General features: G+C 50.9%; 5 protein-coding genes across 5 annotated transcripts; 2 read left to right on the top strand and 3 right to left on the bottom strand.

Moving 5' to 3' along the window:
• Window positions 1–408: 408 nt before the first annotated feature.
• Window positions 409–2,906, bottom strand: BU24DRAFT_390876 (uncharacterized protein). Its single transcript, XM_033525088.1, has 5 exons — window positions 2,679–2,906; window positions 2,426–2,624; window positions 2,272–2,369; window positions 585–2,214; window positions 409–528 (listed from the first exon to the last, which is right to left on the bottom strand). Exons 1-5 carry the CDS (start codon window positions 2,822–2,824, stop codon window positions 478–480), a joined length of 2,124 nt encoding a protein of 707 aa, XP_033383930.1. The 5' UTR covers window positions 2,825–2,906; the 3' UTR covers window positions 409–477.
• Window positions 2,907–3,351: 445 nt separating this feature from the next.
• On the top strand, window positions 3,352–4,856 carry BU24DRAFT_181013 (uncharacterized protein). The gene has a single exon (XM_033521625.1). It carries the CDS (start codon window positions 3,549–3,551, stop codon window positions 4,755–4,757), a length of 1,209 nt encoding a protein of 402 aa, XP_033383931.1. The 5' UTR covers window positions 3,352–3,548; the 3' UTR covers window positions 4,758–4,856.
• Window positions 4,857–5,493: 637 nt separating this feature from the next.
• Window positions 5,494–6,326, top strand: BU24DRAFT_180997 (uncharacterized protein). Its single transcript, XM_033521624.1, has one exon. The coding sequence runs from the start codon at window positions 5,786–5,788 to the stop codon at window positions 6,200–6,202; it is 417 nt and encodes a 138-aa protein (XP_033383932.1). The 5' UTR covers window positions 5,494–5,785; the 3' UTR covers window positions 6,203–6,326.
• Window positions 6,327–7,060, bottom strand: BU24DRAFT_180996 (uncharacterized protein). The gene is made up of 2 exons (XM_033521623.1): window positions 6,944–7,060; window positions 6,327–6,874 (listed from the first exon to the last, which is right to left on the bottom strand). The coding sequence occupies exon 2, from the start codon at window positions 6,790–6,792 to the stop codon at window positions 6,451–6,453; it is 342 nt and encodes a 113-aa protein (XP_033383933.1). The 5' UTR covers window positions 6,793–6,874; window positions 6,944–7,060; the 3' UTR covers window positions 6,327–6,450.
• Window positions 7,061–9,351: 2,291 nt separating this feature from the next.
• BU24DRAFT_346688 (uncharacterized protein) lies at window positions 9,352–13,087 on the bottom strand (the record flags this gene model as incomplete). Its single annotated transcript, XM_033523497.1, has 5 exons — window positions 9,352–9,506; window positions 9,559–10,227; window positions 10,509–11,585; window positions 11,777–11,965; window positions 13,003–13,087. 5 exons carry the CDS (start codon window positions 13,085–13,087, stop codon window positions 9,352–9,354), a joined length of 2,175 nt encoding a protein of 724 aa, XP_033383934.1.
• Window positions 13,088–17,470: the final 4,383 nt, after the last annotated feature.

Here is a 17,470-nt window from a genome sequence, read left to right on the forward strand (position 1 = left end):
AAACGATACGCAGGACGATACAAATACCAATTATGTACAGAGGGCTGGCACGGAGGGGTGCCCCCCTGCTAGTATTTCATGCCCACTGCAGTGCATTTGCGAGGTTTTATTTCGAGGATTCAAGACTATTTACTTGCTACAATACACTCTTTAAAAAATTCTTTAGAAGACACATGAAGCTAGCAGGTGGCTAGCCCGACGTGCCAACCCTTTGTATTTCGGACCTACGCAGCAGAACACAAGCATATGGAAATATTATACGCAGAGGGATGCATATACCTTGCTTCTGAACTAGCAAAGTATGAGATGGAGACTGTGTCAATTCAAGCAGTGATGTTGCTTGGTTGTAGCGGAAACTCGATAAAGATGTCATAAGTCACGACAGGGAGAAATGTGTCAAGTTTGGTTGTGATATCATTTTTATCATTAATTAACTTTTGTAATTCGTGAGTGCTTGCATCACGATGGTGCCCAAGTCTACTCTTGCTCCACAAACTCAACCAGTGCCGTACCAGCCTTGCAAAGATCCTGTACCGTGTTAATATCATAACAATGATTGCACAAAGATCGGAAGAAACACTTACCCCAGCTTTGTGGACAACTTTCTTAATGACACCATCATGTGGACTCCTGATCACAGTTTCCATCTTCATACTCTCAATGACAACCAGCGGTTGATCCTTCTTGACCTCGGTTCCTTCCTCGACCTCTACTCTGAGAACCTTGCACGGCATTGGTGCTAGTACACTGTTTGTGACATCCTTGACACCCAATGCCTTTTCTGCCCATTTCGGCAAAGCGAGTTGCAAGCGGTACTGTCGACCTTGCTGGAATAGTGTCAGACGATCTTCGTCGCGGATGAAAGTGGTAGATAGGCGAGTATGGGGGAAGAAGGATGATAGATTCGAGGATGAGGTATTCAAAGTAGACGACACGTTGGAGAAAGTGCGGTCACCAATGGTGATGTCGAATTGCGAGGGGGCTGTCTGACGGATCTGGACATTTGTCGGCGTACTGGCACCCTTCCCATCTGCCGGTATCTCGACAAGATTGTACTCTCGTGATTGGTAACCTGCGCCGAAGCCGGCCGCTGTAACGGGAGGTGCGGTGAATGGGTCGTTGGTCGATGACTGGATCTCTTGCAGAGCAAGACCCAAAGCAGCTTGTGCGAAGACTTCAGGCTCGGGTGCTACGGGGGTGAAGAGCTCGGAATGATGCTTTTGAATATAGCCTGTTTCGACGTTACCCTCGACGAAGTCAGAGCTGACACAGATCTTCTTTAGGAATTCGATGTTGGTGATTGGGCCTGCCACTTCGTATTCTTCAAGCGCAGCCCGAAGCTTCTGAATGGCAGCCTCTCGAGTTGGGCCCTGGACGATGAGTTTCGCAATCATGGGATCGTAATGCGAGGACACCTCATCTCCAGCCACGAACCCGGAATCTATGCGAACAGCAGGAGTGGCCTTGGGCGTCTGCACGTGAAGAAGCATACCCGAGTCGGGGATGAAGTTCATATCTGGGTTTTCTGCGTAAATCCGGGCTTCGATGGCAGCACCCCGCTCCTTTATCCTCTGCTCGATCTCTGACTGTGTCAAAGGTAGACGGCCCCCTTCCGCTACAATCAGTTGCCATCGAACGAGATCTTCCCCGGTGACCATCTCGGTCACTGGGTGCTCAACCTGCAATCGCGTGTTCATCTCCATGAAGAAGAACTCGCCAGTGTCGTTGTCGAAAATGAACTCAACAGTTCCGGCACCTTCGTATTTGACAGCTAGTGCTGCAGCTCTCGCCTTCTCCCAGATGTCCTGACGAATCTCTTCCTTAAGATGAGGTGCAGGGGATTCTTCCAAGATCTTTTGGTGTCTTCTCTGGATGCTGCAGTCTCGTTCACCCAGTGCAACGCAGTTTCCGTGTTTGTCGGCGAAGACTTGGACCTCGATATGTCGAGGTGTGGTGATGTACTTCTCTACCAGCATAACCTCATCATCGAATGAGTTGCGAGCCTCTCTCTTTGCGGAAGAGAGCTGATCGAAGAACTCTTCTGGGGTGTTGACAATTCGCATACCCTTTCCACCTCCACCCTTTACAGCTTTCAGGAGGACAGGGTAACCAATTTGCGCAGCTTCGGACTTAAGATACTCGGGATCTTGATTGCGACCGTGGTATCCTGGAATGCAAGGCACGCCAGCAGCGGTCATGATATCCTTAGATTCGCTATAACCTAGAGTCAGCACTGTAGATATCTTCTTGTGTACGACAAAGTTGATCTACCTCTTGCTTCCCATTGATTCAATTGCCTGCCATGGTGGGCCAATGAAAGTAATCCCAGCCTCTGTGCATTTCCTTGCGAACTTTGGATTCTCGCTCAACTACCATGATTGTCAGTGCCAGCATCTACTATAAATGGACATGTAGGTAGATTTACGAATCCATAGCCCGGATGTATACCCTGGCACCCTCGCTCCTTTGCGATCTCGATAATTCGATCACCATCAAGGTATGCGGAAGGGTCTCCGAGATTCACCGCGAAGGGCGAGCTCAAGGCATGCTGTGATCGAGAGTCGGGATCGGTATACAGGGTCGTGGTACGAATGCCATACTCTGAAGCTGTTCGGCCTACTCGTCTGAGGATCTGTGAGCATGCGGGACGATCTGCGGATATCTGGAACGTATCTTACAATGCGATTTCACCACGATTTGCTATAAGTACTGAAGTGAGGGGCCGAGCTACTACATTTGATGTAGAGCTATGGCGCACTCGTGAAGACGATTGAGCAGTAAGGAGCTGGCGGGAAAGTTTGGAAGATCTTCGTACAGCACGCATGGTCACAGATATTACACAAAGGAGAAAATTAAACACATTCAGGAAGCAAAGAGGAATTCCTTTGCTAGAAATTCATTCTCCCCCATACGGTGAAGTCTGGGGTACCTCGGCCGCCCTAAAGCCGCTGCTGACCGTACGAAGAAGGTCTTGGCAGACGCCATTGCCAGATTCACTTTCGCGACACGGACTTTTGTCGACGAACACGCGTTTGCACTGGCGCCTCCGCCCCACAACAGCTTCACTACATTGTCTTCGTAGTGGTTTACAGCGTGGTCACTCTTCGCCCATATCAACTTCTGGGTCATCGGACCTGCTCAACACGCTTGACTGAGCGTCGTTCTTCCGGGACAGCCGTTATTGGCCCCGCGCATTCCACGTCAAAATCCGGCACAGCAACTAGCTGCGTCGTTCAACGATCCACAACCAACTGACGACTCCGCATCTCAAGTCCACTGTTCTCACATGATAGGCACGAGTGGCTGCAATCACATCGTTCACATCACCCATCGGTCTCGAAAACGCTACCCTATGACGACTATTCCTAAACGCTGAGCCAGCGTGACAACCTCGAAGACGCTGTCTATAGTCGCAAGCGGCGCCCCCAGCCGTTGTATAATCCTCGAGCCTCAGACGACTCAGAAATACCAAGGCCGAAGACTCGAGACATCCCAAGAGCGTCAGACATCCTTGGAATATAGCGAGACTAGCGCTGTCACTGTTCACAATGAGCGACTACGGAGATGAAGATTACATCGAGTTCGACGATGATTGGTTTTATGTTGAGGATGAATACACTGCTGCTGATGATCTTGCCGAGCATGCCGTTGGCTCGCCGCCTCCTCCTAATTGCCTCGACGAAGAAGATCCAACGCTCAACTGGGACCGGTTCGATTACTTCAACGATCTAGAGTACGCATCGGACGGTTACGACGACGCAAAGTTTGAACCTCATCGGAGCGGACATACATCACAGAATAAGAGGAAGCGAGTAGGGGACAGTAGACGAAACAAGAAGGTGCGAAAACTCAATGATAGGAGATCAACCTCACCAAGTGTTGGTCAACCAGTACTGCCACCCGTTGTATGGCGCGCACAAGCAGATCGGGAAGAAAAGCCGAGGATCATACACGACGGACTCGAACCATATGCTCTGCTAAAGGATTGGAGAGTTCGACTGGCGAGTGTGCCTACCTGGGCGTCTGCGTCACCAAGGGGTACAACTGCCAAAGGAAAGGCAAAGGCGACAGATGGATCGGAGCTTGGACCCAATGACGAGGAAACCAAGGAATTGGAGGAAGAAGACCTGGTGGAGGAAGATGAAGACAACGAGGAGGACGACGAGGAAGACGGCGGTGCTGGTATAGATGCGGCAGCATTGATGGCCTCTCTGCAGAAGAATCTCGCTGCAGCGGGCGGTCCGCTCAGTGGTATGGACCCTGAGCAGTTGCTACAGTTTGCCATGCGCATGATGAATGACCAAGATGCGGGAGATGACATTGCAGGAGAACTCGCCGACGATATGCTCAACCAAGGCGACGGGGACGAGGACGGTGAAACGGAATCTGCAGACCTACTTTCCTGGCTAGCTCGACAAAAAGAAGGCTCCGCAACAGCCAATTCAGCAGGACCTAAGAGCAAAAATGAAGCTCCTCGGTCTAAATCGCCATTGTCGAAACCAAGTCAAGATACTCTGGCAGCCGAAGACCAAATGGAGCTTGACGACTCTGATGCGAAAGGCTCCAGGTCTTTGACGAATAATGGCCATAACACCCGCATCCCACCACAAGAAGCGTCTCGAAAGAGAAAAGCAGATGAGGATGTAGACGCGACTGCCTCTACAGCGACAGCCAGAAAGCGAGCGGCACGTTCCTTCGATGCACCCACAGCTTCCAGCCAAGCCAAAACGACACGAAGTGGACGCGTGAGGCGCTGATCTCTCGTGCGAATCAAGGATACTAGATCCAAAGTCATCACAATTGTGACTCGAATGACAATGCATCGGCCGGCGAATGATGCATGTCCATTATTTCCGCAACATCCTTCAGGCACATCCTTCAGGCTGGGTATTTCATGACGCAATATACCTTCCTATCCATTGCAGCGTGGTCATACAGCGTGGCTCGTTTGGCATATGCAAGAGATGGTAATTATCACATGCTGGATACATATTACGCATTCTTTTTCCACCAACACCAGCCCGCAACTCATCTCACGCTCAAAGTCTACTCGCCCTTTCCACGACTTTGGGATTGCACGCGGGCACGGCGGGGATGTCGACCGTCGAACCGACGACCATCGAATGAAACACCGCGATGCGTCTCCCATAGCATATAAGAGGTGTGATGGAAAGAAGTCTAGAACCTCATTGTGGAGATGAAGCGGCTCGCGAATGACGAAGCAGTCGACCCGACGGGAGGGTTCTTTCAAATGGGAAAGCAATCCTCCGTACTCTGTACTTTTGTAAATTAGATGAACAACGTTAGTAACAACCAAATCCAAGAGAAAAAATCCGAAACAACTTTTCCAATCCCACAAGTACCCCCAATAGTGCAATATCCAACATTATAACTGATTGCAAAAATGGCCGGGCTATCGCTGTCAAGATTAGATTGCAACGATAAGAGCTAACGTCGAATATGGGCGACTCCCATCAATAAAGCGGAATTTCCCACCGGCCCTGCTCGCCCGCACTTCCATAAGAACTAACAACTAAATAATCACCTTAACTCAAACCTTTTAACCTTTTCGTTTCGTAACCGAGCTGAACGATGGGTTCAACTGACTACAACACGAGCAGAGACTGTTGTTTTTCCCCTTTTTCATTGTTCTTCTAATATTTCATTTACAACTGTGTAGGCTTCGTGCTTCATCATGTTATCGTGGTGGTAGTCAATTTAAACATCATCACCCAACCCTGTCCAATCGTAACCGTGGTTCGTCCAAGACAAGGGGGGGATACATATGTGTGTGTGTGTGTGTGTGTGTGTGTGTGGAGGGGGGAGGGGGGCCCAAAAACCTAGCGTATCGGTCACTCGTTCGTTCGTTTGTTCGTTCGCTCGTCTGCTTGCCCTGCCTGCCTTAAAAACAAGGGCGAACTCAAACCAAACCAAACCAGAGAGAAAAAAAAAGGAACGAAGAACCACCGTCGGCAGGGGAGGGGAGGGGAGGGGGCCAGCCAATTGGCAGGGTCCCCACGTGCAGTCGCGCGTGGGTGGTGAGGAAAACCCTGAGAAGAGGGGGAGTATGGCTGGATGGGGCGATGGGGAGGGAAAGGGTTCGGTTTACGCGTCATCGGACGTTCTCTTGTTGTTGTCTTGGGATGATACTGGTAATGTTGTAACACGCCAGGTGATACTAATTACCGATTTCTTGATCTAAATGTGAAGGGATTGGATTTGGGTGAGTGTTGATGATGTCTTGTGTTTCATCTTGCGTTGTGAACAAGTACCTAGGTAGAATAGGATGATCAATCGGCCTTTTCTTCCGAACCTCGAAATCAGAAGCATACAAGCAAAGAGCAAAGGAAAGACGAGAGACTTGTTGAGTGGATACTCAAGCAAAATCTCAGACTCATGAACGAACACACCCCTGGACTGGGTTGCGCCGTGCGGATCGACCGTTTTCCGTCAGGCACCGCGCACGCCATAATCCACCCAAAAACCCCATTCGGTCGTTCGTCGCTCGAAAGAGAACGAAAAGGAAAAGAAAATTTCCCCACCGAGAAGTATGCCCAATGCAGAGTTCTCTTCTTTTCTTTTTTTGCGCCGTTGACAAGTCGCGCTAAGTCGAGTTCTCGAGGGACTCTCCTTTTGCAGACGAAAACGATTCAGATAGTGACCGTGAATGTAAAATTGTAAATGTAACGCGGCTTGATTCCCAATTCGTAGCTTGCTCAATCGATCGGGGAAAAAGGACGACCCATCATCCGAAAAAGAGCAAAAATCCTTCCGACCAATCACCCGTTGCATCTAGCTTAGCGTTGCGTTGGCTCCAGCTAATTGATAGGGGATGGGATTCCATTCCCCAATTCCGCATGAAGCAATGCCGTAACTACTACGTACGTAACTACGAGTAGGTATGTACGAGTGGAGGGGAAGAGAGGGGAAGGGGTATTCGTACATGCATGACGAAAAGGGTTGTCATTAATGTAGTCATTACCTATTACTTGTTACCTATCACCATCGATTCAATAACAACAAACCTTCGACGGTTGGCTTATTCATCGCTTTGCTTTCTCACAGTCCAAAGTAGAGATTTGCCGAGGCACGTAGAGGGGAACCAACTCGAGAATCCAACGTGACAGTGGACTTGGTTAGTCAGTTCGCGGGGACGCCGAAATGTTGGAACTTAGGTGTAGACTTAGGAAGGTATGTACGATGAAGGAGGATACGAAACGGACTAGATTGGTTGGCGAAGAAAGGCAAATGGGTTGTTCGCGATTCGAGTACGGAGTATCGATTCGTGGGGCCGTGTGGATGTACGGAGGAATTATCTAGTGTGCATTTGTGGGTGTGGGTGTGTATGATTCGCAACGGGTTGGAAGCCCGAGGAGTTGTAGATTTGTTGTGTTGGATAGCGGTTTAGTGTAGGCATGACGTTCAAGGGAAGGACAAGCATAGATCTGGAAAGTACGGAGACATCCGTCGATTCCTGAGGGTGAGGTGAGGAAGGCGAGACATGTAGCCCATTATGAGACCAGACACACGCGATGTTACGATCCACACGCATGATACCTCCACTCTATTATCCACCTCCAACAGTTTCACACGCAGGCAATACATATCGAAGTGAAAAGTCGGAAAATGAAGGAAGCGGGGAAAGGAAATGGGAAAGGGCTCCATGTTGTCGTTGACCAAGTATTCTTCACTATTGGCTTATATTTCCTATTGAAACCCACTACTCAGTAGAATTGGATGCTAGATATTCAATAGCTCATACTCGTGCATGCTTATCCCAACCGAAGACAAATGAAAACTTCCCAAGGAGTAATAATCTCACAGAAGATTGAATCTCTTACCGTAGTAACAGGTAAGGCAAAACAGGCATTCCCCGCCATATCGCACGGGACAGGGCACACAGCATTAGCTTTTAAGATTCAAAAACGGGCAAGACTCGAAAGGAACAAGAGAGAAAAGGCGATGCGACTTTTGTCACGGGTTACGACAGGTACTGTAGCGTAGTCCTCCTTCCCCGCCGCACGACGGGGCATATGGCCATATTGGGCATTGACAAGCAAGGGGAAGCTTGTTGGATCTTTGAATTTGCATCTTGCCTCGCATCGGGCTGGGCCGGCGGTCCTGCAGGGGGAGAACGAGATAACAAGACGAGGGGAGAGACTGTGTACATGTACATGCGGTTCAGGCACAGAACGGTGTGCGCAATGTAGAAATATTTGAGTTCCATCTGCTTGGTGTTGATGACTTGAATGGCACGCGAGAAGCTGGGCTGGCAAGTGCTACTATGCAGTGCAGTACAGAGTGCACATACTTCGGTATTCTGTCGTTCGCCCGGTTAGTTCCCAGGTGGGACCATGCGCTCAACGGTCAAGGTGGGGGCCTCGTTCCCTTTGAGTTATCAATTAATCAATTATCATGCCGTCCCTCTCTCTGACTACCTGGGATGTGCAGAGATAGACGACACGAATCATGCATGCTTTCGATGACGAATTGCTCGGAGATTCCCTAGTCCGGTTATCATCCTTTCACGATGATTAGGGACGAGGTTATGGAGTGAGTGTGTACGGACTATTAGGGAGAAGCTATATTGTTCTCAAGATACCATTCTATCAATCATTAAACATAGAACAATCAGAAAAGCAAATTTAAACCGAGACGCAAGGATGTCGCGCACTGTGTAATATCTTTTCACCAGGAAAGAGACAAAAGTACGGAATAGCGTATGAACACTATTCCAAAAGCCCGTATTTCCTCGATCCCATCTTTATACTTGTCCGAAAATCGCCTTCTGTTCTTTTGGCACCAATGCCTACCGAAATATAATACGAACTGTCCACCTCGCAGCATGTATTCGCAATGTGTCACACAGGATATCAGATAAAGCCAGAACTATCACGTAGGAAACGAAAAGAAGGCGTATTTTTCTTTAAGGCCAAATGCAGCGCAGGACAGGGGTGTCGTTGCAAGAGAAACATTACTTGCAGGACAATACAAGGGGTATCTAATGATGCCGGCGCGCATGCGATAAGGTACATGGCCGATGCTTTTTTTTTTTTGAGAGTATGTATAAGTGTAGATGCTCATGGTGCAAAGAGAGAGCAATCGTAAGGGCAGGCGTCAATGACGTCGGTTTGGGGATGTGTCCTGAAACCCAAGGCACCGTGAAACAGAAGGTGTGGGTATCGATCTTGACGAGAGGACGGGCTGTTACATGGGTTGTAGTGCCGTGCTCAAAAGAGTATTCACCCCCGGTCGTTCGTAAGGGGCCCATGCAAGTGCCGGAAAAGCGGGTATGGCTGCGAGGTTGAACTAGGGGATTCAATCACAACATGGGTGCTTGTCGGGCACTTCTTAAGGCGAGGCATCGCGCCTCGACTTCTTGTTCTTCTCGATCCTCTCGTTCCACTTGCGCTTCCCGACACGGGTTTCGAAGTGTGGTGCCACTGCCGTAACATCGTGACCAGCTCCCATCATGCTGCTGCGCATCTTGTTGCGGTATGCATCAACTATTCACATGTAAGTCACTGGGTATCATCGCTGCTGGTATCAATTACTTACGAGATTTTTGTAGGAACAACGTGCGACCGGCGAAGACTCGGCTCTGGCTCCAGCTCATGCGATAGCCCAGATCGTTCAACGTGATCTCCTTCGATCGTTTTGCTCTGGTAAGGCGCGGTTTCGGAACTTGCGCCTCTCCTTCGATAATTGGTACAGGCACGAGGGACGAGCCCGCTAGAGGGAAGCCAGGGTCGCTCTCCGAATCCGCCTCGTCCTTGAAGACGCGGCTACCTCGGGGACTGGCTGGCGGAGATGTCATTTGCATAGGAAAGTAGCTGCGGGGGAATACCGAGTTCGATTTGCGGTACGAATCAGGCATCTCCTCAGTCTTTACTGTATCGAGCGTAACTCGAACTCTCACGCGTGTACCGCGTTGAGCATCGTCGACGAGAATGAATTTCCTCCGTTTCGACTCAGGTAGGTCGCCGAACATGGCCAATTTTCGCTCTTCCTCGTCTTGATCGTGCTTTGCGACGGGTACACCCGAAGCATGTGGAGGTGGGGGATGGCCCATTCCATCGTGCATTGGCGGCATGCCACTCGACCCCGCTACCGAATCGTTGGTGGGAAAGGACGGGTAGAAATTCTGAGCTTGGCGCACATTGTTTGGTGATGATTGTCCGTTGGGTGCTTGATGGTGATGGGTAGCTCCCTCGGGATATTCGTTGGCTATACAAAGGAAAATTAGCATGCACGTTCAAAAAATAGAGTAACTTATCAACCTCGCCAATTTCGCTAAACGACAAGTAGACATGGGTGCAAAGTGCGGGTGTGGCTAACAAAAGATAGTGTGTGCTTGCGTGGGGTAGTGGTATCTCAAAAGGGGAATTACATCAAGGAATGTAATGTACATGTATATGCAAGTGCGGAAACGACAGGAGGTATCATGATTACAGTAAATCCATCAAAACGCGCCCAAATACCAAGTCATCACATCTGGTGAAACATACCGCTAACATCTTCTGGTCTTCCTGGAGGTCCGCCGGGATGCTCATGGTGATGATGCAACTGCGAACCTCCCATACCCATCTGTTGAGGTGGAGCTGGGATGCCAGGTGACACCCCAGTTGGGCCTGAGGCACCTGGCCCAGTCATAGGGTTACCATGGGAAGCATTAACAGCCTTCCTGTTGTTCATCTTCGCCTGTCGTCGTACGCGTCGACTCCGCAGACGAGGGTCTTGGTTGCTATTACGCCAGCTATCGACTGCTCGCTGGATGAGGCCCCTCTTGCCTCTGAGGCAGGGGTTCAATTGTGCGAGTGCCCAACCAACATGGTTACATTCGGTCTCGTAGGCCAAACGATTTCCCTTGTACTGATCCTTGGGACAACATGCGCGGGGATAAACGCAGTTCTCCGTTTTGAATTCTTGCGGGAGATCCTTCACATCGATGGATTCGACATCGCATCGGATAGTATACTCCATCTTGACGCGATCGCGCGAGTATTCAAAAGCGATCCACTGGACACCATTCTGGTCTTGCCTAACCACTAGCGGGGTGGTTGCTGGAATCGGGCCCGGGGCAGCGTTGGGGTTCACATTTGAGCCTGGAGGACCGCCTGCATGCATGTTTGGTGCGCCGACTGGAGGACCTTGAGGAGGAGCCTGGGGTGGAGCGCCTAGGTTTGATGGCGGTCGTTGCAATGGGGTTTGCGACATACGCGACTTCGGGCTACCTGTGGGCATTCCAGGAGTGTTCGGATGAGGCTGATGCGGATGCATCGGTGGCTGTCCTGGCTGCTGATGAGACATGAGAAGGGAGCTGGTCATCGGCTGCTGTTGCTGTTGCTGCGTAGATGGGTGCTGAGGGTAGGGCGAGTGCTGAGGAACCCCAGTGTTCCCATATGGAGTGTAATACATCGGCGGCTGTTGCATCTGCGCAGGTTGTTGGCCATAGATGGGACGTCCATGTTGATCATGCTGAGGAGATTGCACTGAAGCTGGCGAGTTGGATTGAGGTGTGTGATAAGAAATCGGCGGGTACCCCGACCTGTTCATTGTCGCAGCGGCCATCAATTCTGGACCTTCTGTTCAAGAATCAGCATAGCTCCTCCAAAGATGAAATTCGGCGCTCGCATGTCTCAATCTTTATTGATGTTCGGCGCAACGCGTGAGACACCTCTCTCCACATAATAAATACTTTGGCATCTGCACGCCGCACAAAACACCACAAAATCGGAACGCCACGCCGATGAAAGAGTAAAGTACTGATACATACCTGAAGCTGAGTAGTTACTTGGTGCACTGTTGGCGCTGTACGTGCTAGGGTGCGGATAGTAAGGCACGTCCTGCTGTTGTTGTCCTTGAGGTCCAGGGATTTGCTGGAGGTAGGGTGATTGATGAGGTGGAGGAACCTGAGGGTTGGACGGGTGTGGCGAAGGATAATGAGCCTGGGCCGGGGATTGCGCTGGTTGGGACTGGTGAGGAGAATCCGGGTGAGGCTGATGATGAACCGCTACAGGACGAGGGTGGTGTTGCTGGGGGTGCTGCGGATGCTGGGGGTGTTGATGCTGATGCTGATGCGGGTGCGGGTGCGGATGTTGTTGGTGATGGGTTGGCGGTGGCAAGCCTTGCGCCGAGTGGGGGTGATGCTAGAAGAAGAGGAAGAACGCAAGTCAGTAAACTGCTGTTGTACTTCGGCCAGCTGTTGACCAGGTGTAAAGAAAAACGAGGCGAGTTGGGGTAAAGAATATTATAACACAAAGCAATGTACCAGGGGAAGCAAGCGATTGAAGATGTGCAGTGGGGGATGTGCGGGGAGGGGTGGATGATTCGCCTCGGAGAGCGAGGTTGCGGCGTTCAGAGATATGCGAGGGGCAGGGTCTTGATGAAGACAGGACGGGACGGTAGGATTGAGTTTATAGGACGGGAAGGGCAGACTAAAGAAAGCAGCGCGCGAGTTGTTGGAGACGACGACGTTGACAACACAGAGAGCGGACCATCGATGGATAGTGGCAGGTCGATGGCGGTCGCAAGGCGGTCGCAAGGATTCCGCTGCGAGAGCCTCTGTGGTGACAAGCGTCGACGAAGCAGCAGCTCAGCGTGGACAGGGAAGTTGGGGAGAGGTGCGACAAGACCAGGGGGTGGGAGCTTGGATAGTAGGTATCAGGTAGCAGGGCTGTTTGGCGGAGAAGGGCATACCATGTAGCCAGAAACGCGCGTGAGCTGGGGTGACAGAGGGAGCGTGGGTGCGGCTTGCAGAGGCTGCAGAAGCATGCAAAATGAGCGAGGATGAAGCCAACAACGGCGGTGACAAGAAGCGATGGGCAACGGCGCACGCTGGGGGCTGCGCGCGCGACAGAGCTTGCAACGGTCGAGGATCGGGGGAGCGAGGGTGGTGGGATTACAATTGCGATTGCGATTGCAGCGCAAGACGAACGGGCGCGAAGAAGATGGCGGTGTGTGTGGAAGACGGGATGTGAATAGTAGAACAGGGAACGCAACTCACCATTTTCTGCGCCGCTCCAGGAGCCGGCTCTTCCTTATACTTCCGGGGCCTATCTTGGGTATGCGACTGCGACTGCGACATTGTTATTATTATTGCAGTTGTCGGGGGCAGAAGCAGAGAAAGAGATGGCCGGTTCGAATGGGTCCGGGCGCGGGCGACGAGGATGTAGTAACTGGGAGTGCAGTAGCGCAGCCTGCGCAATTTCACGCGCACACGGGGCAGTTGCCGCTAGAGCGAGGTGACGGGCAGCAAGCGGACCAAGACTCTTCCTGTACTGTTCTGGTTCCTCTCCAAGGAAAGGACGGTTAAGGTGTGTGAAAGAGTCGTGTATAGTTGGATAGGAGGGGGGACAAGACCTGGACAGGGCAGAAGCAGGGCCAGGGGTGTTGGAAGGTAGGGTAGGGTAGGGTAAAAAATAAAGTAAAGCCAGAGTAGGTACAGTAAGTAGGGTATGGCAGGGTAAGGTAGGGTAAGGTAGGTAGGGTAGAAGAAAAAAGAAGGAGAAGGGTTGGTTGCAAGACAAGACCAGGCAGGCAAGTAGAGCAAACAGGAGAGAGTGAGTGGTCGATGTGGTCGAGTTAACGAGCGTGGGCGACGAGGGCAAGGCAGTGGTTAGTAGTAGTAGATAGAGTAAGGTAGAGATAGTGGAGCAGTGCAGTTAGGTTAGCAAGAAGCAGGAGCAGGGCCGTGAAATAAACGTAAAACAACTAACGCCTCCCGGGTCCAGCCACCACCCTGCGCGTTGTTCTTCACGGCCGGCGGTATGCCCGAGGATGGATGCCGAGCCCGCGGCTGTGATGCGTCGTGCGGGTCAGGGATTAGAGGGTGCAGGGTTGTTGCGTTGTGAGGAGGGTGTCGAGTGTCGACTAGGTTGGTGTGGTAGGGTAGGGTAGGGTAAGGAAGGCACGGTAAGGTAGGGTAGGGTACGAGTAGGCAGGTATTGCTCTGACCTGACTTGCTCGATTGCTCGATTGCTCGATTTGCTCGACGTGGGTATGGGAATTCGTCCGATCCTGGTGTGTGCTTTTTTTGCTTCGCTCGACAAGCTCGGTGCTTGGTGCGTGGTACTAGTGGTGCTACTATACTTTGGCTAGTACTTTGCAGACCTAGTCGAAGACGGTAGCCGGTGGTAAGTAGTGGTGTGTGTGTGTGTGTCGTGGTGGGTTGTGATGGTTGTGACGGATGATGGGTTGTGATGGTTTACAGTGCTTGTATGAGTACGGTGACGAACCTGCCGAAGGTTAGCGTGGGCGAGGATCACGCTGGTCAATGGCGGAGACAACTGCGGAGAAAGCGTAGCAGGGGATTAAGTAGGACAGGGGAGAGAGAGTTAGGATATATAAAATATGGTGAATGGGTGAATAACGTCTGTTGAAATTGAAGTGAATATGTACGGAGTATGTACCTAAAGAGTACTCCGTACACGCACACACAAATCAGGTACTTACGAAGCAATAGTAGCCACGGAAACTGGATCGATATTTTGCGTGTAGCCGGCTCTCTCCTTTGTTGACGTGTGTCGACGTGTGTAATCGTGTCTGAGTGTACGTATCTGGGCACTCCGTGCGAAGCAGAGGGACTTGTTATCTCGAGTCGTCGCAGGTTGTGCTACTGCATTCGCAGGGGGTTACTACTTGAACAAGTAGAGGTATGGGAGAGACGGGAGGTCCAGGATGAAACGCACTCATTCGGGTTCCTGATTGCCACGAGTAATATCAGGAGGATGGATGAGCGAGCGAAGTGGAAAGAAGTGGAAAAACCAGGTGGGCGAGAAGAAGTGATTGAGGATGATCAATAATAGGAAGGTTTGTGCTGTGTACGGAGTATCCGTGGGTGTCTGAGAGTGAATGAGACACGAAATCGACGCGTGGGAAGAGTTTTTGGTCGATAGAACGGTTGGATGTGAGTGAATGAGTGAGTGAAGGCGCGCTACAATGAGGAAGGAGCTGACCGAGCCTGCTCAATCACAACAACGAATAACAAGTACTATAACATCAACATCAACATCAGCATCAGCAACAGCAATAACCTGCATTAATATATCATCAGTCTCAGGTAGATTCACGCGAATCTCCTTTCATGTTGGATGGCTTTGTCAACACCAAAAATAATCAATCATCGGGCATTGATAACTGAACATGTAACTCCGTTGTTTAGGTACCCCTTCTAGGTTTCTATATTGAGGGTGTACTCAAATATACGCCTGTATCGGCAAGTTTGTACTGTATTATACGCTGCATAGCATGGCTGGCAGCTGGCTCTCCCATGAGGTACGAGCAATATAGTCAATAGTGTACTGTGTAGGTACAAAGACGACAATAAAGAGGATTATTACTCCTTCGCACAAAGGCAGACACATTTTACGGGATTACACAAAACATCACATCAGCACTTGTTACTGCTCCATACTCGTACATATAATCAACTCAACCTCCACAGACTAGTTCCCTTTCTTTCGATCTGGCCATCTCACCCATCCTCGGTCATCACTCATTTTAAATCTGCAGGTTGGAACACAAAGCTCTCACTCGCTCTCACGCACGCACACGCATCGCCAGTTCGAGACGCCTTTGCAAGTTACCTTGGTTAGCAACGCCTTGCCCGCGGATAAATCCTGTCGACTGAGGTAGCATCTACGAGTTACCTACCGACTAATTACAGTAACTAGATATGTATGTACATGCGGAGTGAGTGTACTCCGAACTGATTAGTTTTATTGCTATACTCCGTAACTACTATAATGGCGATGATTATTATTGCTACTGCTATGACTATGACTATGACCATGACCATGACGGTACCTACGCTATTGTTCAATAGTAATTCATCCACTGCAGCCATCACGGCTACTACTACGACTACGACTACCACCACCACCACCACCATGATAATCACAGCCGCCGCATTCTTCCAGATCTCTCCTAATAATCCCCGGTCCTATACCCTGATCTCGTCACGAACTGATATCCCCGTTCATCATTACCCTGAGCAATCGCGTGTTCACACACACGCCCGTACCCAAAAGCCAAAACCACCTTCTGCTTCGATCCAACCTGCAGCAAGCCCAATACAACTTCTGATCCCCCCCCCCTCCTCCCTCTTCCCCCTCCCCTCACCCCTCCCAACATCCCCCCTGCTATGCGGGCCTCACCGCGCCCTTCCCTCCCTTCCCCCCCGGTCGTCCGAATCCTTCTCACATCTGATCTCCTTCATCATCGGCAAAACCGTGGAACAAGTCAACAACAGCCACAGATAGAGTGTCCTGTGTACGGAACGGAGGAGTAGGCAGTAACAGTAACTACCCAGGGTATGTGCACAATACCTCCTTTCTCTGGTTTTCCACCATGTTCATCCTTTCAGATGACTTAATTGGGTAGTTCCTGTCTCGTCTTCGCATTATCGCATTATCGCATCATTGCACCAACGCGTCGCCGCCTTGTCACCGCCTCGACGTGTCGCCGCCACCTTCTCTACCCACACCACATGTTCACTACTGACTATCACTACTCGCTCGCACGGAGTTGGGAACTACCTAGCAGGAACTAAAAGACTTAAGAGCTAGGAACTCGGAACTAAAAATGGGACTTGAGAAGATTGAGTACCGGTGCGAGTAGGGAACAACTTACAAGGCAGTCACTAGACTAGGTACACCCACCTACGTTATGCTCTACACCTACTGTAGTTGGGCTGTTTCTCGCTTGCCTCAAGGGTCAACTCTTGCCTACCCTACCGTACTGTGTACGCTACGCTCGCTCGCTCGCTCGCTCACCTCTTCTCAATCAGATACAAGTATTAATGCCCCCTCCACAACCGCTAGTGGACCGTTTCGCAGTTACACCGGCGGTCCACCGTCCAACTGGCAATTGGCCACATCAGCCTTCTCACGCCGGCCTGCCACTTCACGCCTCAAACGGCTCGACGGCTTCAACCAGTCGCTCACCGGGGGCCCCCCTACTAGCATTTTCTTCAACCCCTCTAAACCCTTTCGGGCCTCGCATGCCCTGCGGGTCTAGGGCCCGGAGCGGTCACGCGTTGTGGGCTTCGGAAATGGCATACGGGATAGAGTCAAGGACTCCAGAAAATCACTGATGATCGTTCTTTTGGCGCTGTCAAGATCGCGACGCAGCCTGCTCGAAACGGGGCGCCATGCCAGACAGGGGTGGTTCCTTCAGGGGGTGATTGCAACGACGACATGCTTGCCTCCGTCCTTCATGCCATGAGCTTATCCACCAGCGATGCGCTGTTGTCCGTGCATCATCCTCGAGTTGTTTCGGCAGATGACAACCTCTAAAGATGGAGCCATGATTGCGCCGACAATAACAAGTTTAATTTGACCTTTATGCTGTTACGGACGCGAACTTCGCGCGTTATGGAACAACAACGCGCCCAATCTTGCTTGAGATATTCCGGCCAGTCCGTCAATCGCCCAGCACAGGCCTACCTATGGCGATAGGGATAAGTCCA

This window comes from Aaosphaeria arxii (assembly GCF_010015735.1).
Source record: "Aaosphaeria arxii CBS 175.79 unplaced genomic scaffold BU24scaffold_4, whole genome shotgun sequence".
Lineage (NCBI taxonomy): Eukaryota > Fungi > Ascomycota > Dothideomycetes > Pleosporales > Aaosphaeria > Aaosphaeria arxii.